General features: G+C 48.0%; 1 protein-coding gene across 3 annotated transcripts in view; it reads right to left on the bottom strand.

Annotated features, from left to right (window-relative positions):
* TTLL7 (tubulin tyrosine ligase like 7) overlaps nt 1–7,463 on the bottom strand; it is a 137,090-nt gene that overhangs the window by 21,122 nt on the left and 108,505 nt on the right. For all 3 annotated transcript variants that reach the window (XM_075615678.1, XM_075615679.1, XM_075615680.1), the window contains exon 19: nt 1,976–2,136. In XM_075615678.1, coding sequence (XP_075471793.1) covers nt 1,976–2,136 — 161 coding nt within the window. The remainder of the gene's footprint in view (nt 1–1,975; nt 2,137–7,463) is intronic.

Below are 7,463 nucleotides of genomic sequence, written 5' to 3'. Positions count from 1 at the left end.
CACAACACCAATGCAATGGTTGTCGTGATTACAATGTTACCATTCTTTATATATTTTTACATGAAGTATATTACAGGCTCAAAATGCCATCTCTGCTAGATGTTGTCTAACATTTACAGTACAGGGCGTATATATAACAGTGGTTGACAAATCACCAAAAAATCTACTCGCCACACAAAAAAATCTACTCGCCACCTAGTACCAAACGTGTGCTGCTTGGGCCAATATTTACTCGCCCGGGGGTTAAATCCACTCGCCCGGGGCGAGCAAATGTATAGGTTTGTCGAACACTGTATATATATATATATATATATATATATATATATATATATATATATATATAGATATATATATATGAAGCAGGGGATCACCAGGGCTGAACCCCATTAATTTCAGCTCCGGGCCCCCCCTGCTTTAGGAGATACTTACCTCCGAGGTAGGTGCCGGTAGCGGCTCTGGCTGAGCAAGCAGGGCTTTAAAGTTTAAATGTCCCGCATCACATGGGCCAATAGGAAGTCACACCGATGATGTCACGGCTTCCTATTGGCCCGCAGGACGCAAAAACTTCCAACAGCGGACATATTGTGAACCCTGGCAGTCTAGGAGAGCGGCTGCTGGCACCTCATTCAGAGGTAAAGCTGTTTGGAAGCAGGGGGTCCCTGGAGCTGAAATTAATGGGGTTCAGCTCCAGAGACCCCCCGCTTCAATGCAACATAAAAAAAATGTGCAGTCCTGGATTGTCTATTTAAGAAACAGTTGGACATCTGTTTAGAAAAGAAAGGTGCAGAATAAGTTTAACCATGGAAATGCTGCTGATCCTGGGAGAAGTGTGATTGCCATTACTCAGGGAAGGAAGGGTTTCTTCCCCTTTATGACACACAACTGGCAAATATTTCACCCGTTTGTAATATTTATTTGCCTTCCTTTGGATCAATACAACTATAAATACAGGATAAGTATTTTTCCTATGAGAGTTTAACAGAGGCTGAACTCGATGGACAAACAGTATATCTTTTTCCAATGTAGGAGGGCTTTATTCTATATATTCTTGGAAGTGGCCGTTTGGCCTATTTTTGGCTTAAATTCCTATTCAAATCAATGGGGATTCTCATCTGAAAACCCGGCCTGAGCAGCTGTTCAGACATCATGGAATAAGCCCCCATCTATACCATGGTGCGGTGTATTCCTGTTACTAGATGAGAAAGCAAAATGGTGATGAATCCATATTGTTATCCTCAATTCAACTACACAAAATAATTGAATTAAAAAAAACTATTATCTGTAACTGCTACATTTAGGACTGAGTATAATTGCTAATTTTTGTCATGGCGCAGACATCATCATATCTAAAAATATAAAAATGCTAATTTTCATAGTTAAAACCACATCTAAAAAAAGTAACCCTGTATGATTATCATGTGGTTTCAAGGAATTTCCGTTGCAGAAAGAACATAGATTTCCTATTAGAAGTCTGTATGTACATTGACTTTTTACTGGGTTTCGGAGTAGGTGAGTGTCAGATTATGGGAAGTATACCTCTGACTGCTTAACTCCTTGAAAGCTGTCTGTGTCTGACACTCCCACCTCATCTCACTTAAAGCCACCTGCTCAAATTCAGTTTAATTCAGGTATAGCTCATCTCTGAAAAGCTGGAGTTCTTCACGATATATTACAGCTAGGGAAATTAGATTTCTGTGTGAACTGCAGCAATTCAGCTGCACACTTTTAATTTAGAACAGTGCCGAAAATTATCATGAACCAAAGCCAAATGTATGCACCAAATCATCAGTCATTTTGATAACAGAATTGAAAACAGTTTTGTATACACAATTGAAAGTACCATTTACAAGGTATTTAAAAAATTCATGATCTGTTGACATGCAATATGTAAACACAGAATACATTTTGCTATTGTGTCGTATAGCTAAGCGAGAACTAAAGAAAGAATGAAGGTTAAAAATGATGTTGAGCCTACCCTGAATTACAGAAACAGTTCCACAACCCCTGGCCGTGACTCCAGAGCAGGCGGTTAAAGACGCGGTTGAAACTACGGTATAAATGTAAACATTCAGCGTCAGAAACCTTCCAGATGCGCTGAAGAACGGAGCGAATGTTTGTTCTCACTATATCCAAAACCTAGAGAGAAAAAACAGTTCAAGGAAATCAAACCACTATAAAAGACAGGAATATTGAACAAACCTCAATCCAAACAGCTGGTCTCTTTAACATGACACAAATAATGGTAAAAAATTCATCTCGCACTTCAATAAACGCCCTGCTTTTTGCCATGTAATATATTTGAAAACCATAAATGAAAACCTGTTAACTGGAAACAACGAATTAATTGTTCTCTGCTTAAAATGATTATTCTTGATACTCTTCTCAACATAGCGCAATATGAATTAGGATCACTACACTGGAGTATAGAAAGTAACACTATCTTCATCCTTATATAGTGAGGCTTTAATATAATGACAGCAGATCAATCAGAGCAGGGGAGCGCAAACTGGGGGGCGCGGGATTCTCTGCGGGGGGCGCGGTTACAGAGGCCCCCGCGCGCTTCCCGAAGGCATTTAAATGAAATGCCTGGGGAGCGGCGAAGGCCCCTGCAACTTCACGTACCTTGGCTCAGGTGGATGCTGGGGGGTCACGTGATGCTGCGTAGCCATGGCTGGAGCGAAGGTAAGGAGGTGGGGCAGAGCCAGCAGGGGGGAAAGCTTGTATGCCCCTGAATTAGAGATTACTGTCAGCACATACAGTAGAGGCAACGCTTATTCTAACATTTGCCTTAAACTAGCCGGGTTACATTCTGGGTATGTGCTGGGTATGTGCTGGGTATGTGCTGGGTATGTGTTGGGTATGTGTTGGGTATGTGCTGGGTATGTGCTGGGTATGTGCTGGGTATGTGCTGGGTGTGTGCTGGGTATGTGCTTGGTGTGTGCTGGGTTTGTGCTGGGTATGTGCTGGGTATGTGCTGGGTATGTGCTGGGTATGTGCTGGGTGTGTGCTGGGTATGTGCTTGGTATGTTCTGGGTATGTGCTGGGTATGTGCTGGGTATGTGCTGGGTATGTGCTGGGTATGTGCTGGGTATGTTCTGGGCTAGTTTGAGGCACGTTTAAGGCATTTCTGCATTGACTAACGACCCATAGGATTAACACAGCAGGGATCCCTGGCAGTCAAATTCAGTTTGAATGGGACTGCCAGGGACCCCCGCTGTTAATCTGATAGGCCATTAATCAATGCAGAAATGCTGGGGCTAGTTTAAGGAAAGTTTAAGGCATGTATTCAGAATGTACCTGGGTGTACCTGGGTCTTTTGGGGAATTGCCACTGGTTTTTGTTAGAATAATCGCTGCCTCTACTGTAACAAGTCATACTACCCGCAGTATTTTTGAGCACGGATGGTGCCATCTTTCTGTTACTACGACTAAGGCTTCATTCAGAAGAAATGACAAGCAGGTTTTCCTGATGCTAGTTAGGGAAGTCTGGTTCTTACGGAATATGTATAATGTCATTTGAATCGCCCCAACAGTGTACGCAGCACTCTACAAAATTACAATACGGGGAGAATTAAGCAGAAACAATAAGAGGCCACCCTATGCTGTAGCGGTGAAAGGTATATATTGTCAATGATTTCATAAACATGTGTGGGGGAGGAAAAAAAACACGAGAAGAGGAGGAAGAAGAGGGGTAATCAGCGACTTACTTCCATTCTGCAATGCGTCAAAAAGACAGCTCGATTTGCCAATGTAAATACTATAATTAGTTCAATGCAAAAAAATACACCGTACAAGACTGAAGTCACTTTTTCCTGAAATAAAACTTGGGTGGAAATGTTATACTCTCCCTAGCCGGGGTAAAGTCAGCACAGCCATTTTCACACAAAAAAAAACTGGAAAGAGGGAAATGATTTAAATGCAAAAACCACAAGTACGGGCGTTTGTTTATATGGGTTTGACAGTTGCTTATTTTATTGGGTTTGCAGATTAATACCGTGTTTGGGTTTTTCTATTGTAATCTCCCCCTGCAGGGTCAAGATTGGCGACCTGCCTAATGTGATTTACTGTGTTCCATTTCTCACTCGCGCAGACTGTGTGAGACAGTGCTATATCTGTATGTGTGTATTTGTTGGAGTTGTGCCACTCTGTATTGCTGATGTATGATTTCAAGCTTAACATTTTCAACTGGTGGTGCCAAGAAAATAAAAGACCATTCTGCCCATGAAATATGACAAAGTAAGGCAATGTTAGTCCTTCAATGACGGGCCTCGAAATGTCCCTGTGTTCTTTAATTGGAGCCTTCCAGTACCGAAAGACCCTCCAACTGCACTTATTTAGCAGGTATACTACATATTTTGGGGTCTTGTAAGATCAGCTGTACCAACTAAAGAGATTTTTTTAGCTGCAAACGTTAGGGGATTTCCATATGAATTTCATGGAAGCGCAGTGCAAAGGAATGGGACAATTCACCAACTATTTAGGATAGTTCTCACCATAGCTGTTTCACCACCGGCCGAGTTGCCGCAAGGTTTAAGATTTTTACGGTTCAGGTGTGTTAGGGTTAAAGTTAGGATTGGGAATATTATTAAGGGTTAAGGGATTAGGATTTTTAGGGGTCAAGGTAAGGTTTATTCGGTTTCGGGGAAAGCAATTAGGGTTATGGGGTCAATGTTTGGATTAGGGTTAGTTAAGGTCTTAGGTTGCAGTCATCGGCATTATAGAAAATGGCCCGAAATCCCCTAGACTCACTGGGTCACATATGTGGCAGACAGCTGCCCAGCAGCCAAATGACTAACTGTTCTTGAGCCCAGTGCAGAACCGCCATCCGGTACCGCCATCCGGTACATGAAGAGCAACTAGTAGAGTTACCTATTTCTATGTGCCAGATATTGGGGGAGGGCGAGTCTGTAAAGTAGCATCTAGCTGTGTTATGAGTCACTCCAATCAATAATCAGGGTTATATACAGCAATCTATTTATGTAGCCCGAGTAGCTAGTTATGTTTAACGCCCTGTTTTTGGCCGCTTCTGATATTTGGTCCTAACTGTGATCGGGGATAAATGTAGCCGTTGTGGATATTCGCGTGTGGAATATTTCCAAGTTTCATGAGTCAGTTCGGTAATTTTTTAAATATTGCGTTTTTTTACCTATGAATTTACTGAATGTTATTAAAATAATACTAATTTTTTTTTCTACCCATTTTTAGGGATATTTGTGCAATCTTAGCACTTTTTGGTTTTTATTGTCTGTAATTTTTGGTTTTGTAAAGATAAAAAAAAAAAAAAAAAAAAGAATATAGGTATCCATGTTCATGAAACTTGTGTGTATATATATATCTACATACATATATACACAAACATATATATATATCTACATACATATATACACACACATATATACACACATATATATACACACATATATATACACACATATATACACAAACATATATACACATATATATACACACATATATACACAAACATATATACACACATATATATACACACATATATATACACATATATATATATATACATACACACACATATATGCACTGTGCACATATACACAGGGCTCAACAAATGCACCCGCACGCTTGGGCGAGTGCATTTTGGCCGCAGGCGATCACTCATGTCCGCCTAATCAATATGCGCTTCTTTAAGCCTATTTCCCTGCAATGGGGAGCTGTTGCGCGCCTAAAGTTCCAAAACCCTACACCTTGATTGGGCGAGGCCTCCTTGCCCCTCCCCCTCCCGACGCCTGCAGGAGCTGAAGGCGCGTCTGCGGCGCCTTCTTCCTCACAGGACCCGTGCTCTCACTGCTCCGCCTGTCCCAACGCACCGAGCCGCCTGTCCCACCACACCGCCTGTCCCAACGCACCGAGCCGCCTGTCCCAACGCACCGAGCCGCCTGTCCCACCACACCGCCTGTCCCAACGCACCGAGCCGCCTGTCCCAACGCACCGAGCCGCCTGTCCCAACGCACCGAGCCGCCTGTCCCAACGCACCGCCTGTCCCAACGCACCGAGCCGCCTGTCCCAACGCACCGAGCCGCCTGTCCCACCACACCGCCTGTCCCAACGCACCGAGCCGCCTGTCCCAACGCACCGAGCCGCCTGTCCCACCACACCGCCTGTCCCAACGCACCGAGCCGCCTGTCCCAACGCACCGAGCCGCCTGTCCCACCACACCGCCTGTCCCAACGCACCGAGCCGCCTGTCCCAACGCACCGAGCCGCCTGTCCCACCACACCGCCTGTCCCAACGCACCGAGCCGCCTGTCCCACCACACCGCCTGTCCCAACGCACCGAGCCGCCTGTCCCAACGCACCGAGCCGCCTGTCCCACCACACCGCCTGTCCCAACGCACCGAGCCGCCTGTCCCACCACACCGCCTGTCCCAACGCACCGAGCCGCCTGTCCCAACGCACCGAGCCGCCTGTCCCAACGCACCGAGCCGCCTGTCCCAATGCACCGAGCCGCCTATCCCACCACACCGCCTGTCCCAACGCACCGAGCCGCCTGTCCCACCACACCGCCTGTCCCAACGCACCGAGCCGCCTGTCCCACCACACCGCCTGTCCCAACGCACCGAGCCGCCTGTCCCACCACACCGCCTGTCCCAACGCACCGAGCCGCCTGTCCCACCACACCGCCTGTCCCAACGCACCGAGCCGCCTGTCCCACCACACCGCCTGTCCCAACGCACCGAGCCGCCTGTCCCACCACACCGCCTGTCCCAACGCACCGAGCCGCCTGTCCCAACGCACCGAGCCGCCTGTCCCACCACACCGCCTGTCCCAACGCACCGAGCCGCCTGTCCCAACGCACCGAGCCACCTGTCCCAACGCACCGAGCCGCCTGTCCCACCACACCGCCTGTCCCAACGCACCGAGCCGCCTGTCCCACCACACCGCCTGTCCCATCGCACCGAGCCGCCTGTCCCACCACACCGCCTGTCCCAACGCACCGAGCCGCCTGTCCCACCACACCGCCTGTCCCAACGCACCGAGCCGCCTGTCCCACCACACCGCCTGTCCCAACGCACCGAGCCGCCTGTCCCAATGCACCGAGCCGCCTGTCCCAACGCACCGAGCCGCCTGTCCCACCACACCGCCTGTCCCAACGCACCGAGCCGCCTGTCCCACCACACCGCCTGTCCCAACGCACCGAGCCGCCTGTCCCAACGCACAGAGCCGCCTGTCCCAACGCACCGAGCCGCCTGTCCCAACGTACCGAGCCGCCTGTCCCAACGCACCGAGCCGCCTGTCCCAACGCACCGAGCCGCCTGTCCCAACGCACCGAGCCGCCTGTCCCAACGCACCGAGCCGCCTGTCCCAACGCACTGCTCCGCCTGTCCCACCACACCGAGCCGCCTGTCCCACCACACCGCCTGTCCCAACGCACCGAGCCGCCTGTCCCACCACACCGAGCCGCCTGTCCCACCACACCGAGCCGCCTGTC

The sequence above is a fragment of the Ascaphus truei genome, chromosome 10, assembly GCF_040206685.1.
Source record: "Ascaphus truei isolate aAscTru1 chromosome 10, aAscTru1.hap1, whole genome shotgun sequence".
NCBI classification, from domain to species: Eukaryota; Metazoa; Chordata; class Amphibia; order Anura; family Ascaphidae; genus Ascaphus; species Ascaphus truei.
Note: the sequence above shows the minus strand (reverse complement) of the source record. Positions and strands in the feature narration are given on the sequence as shown.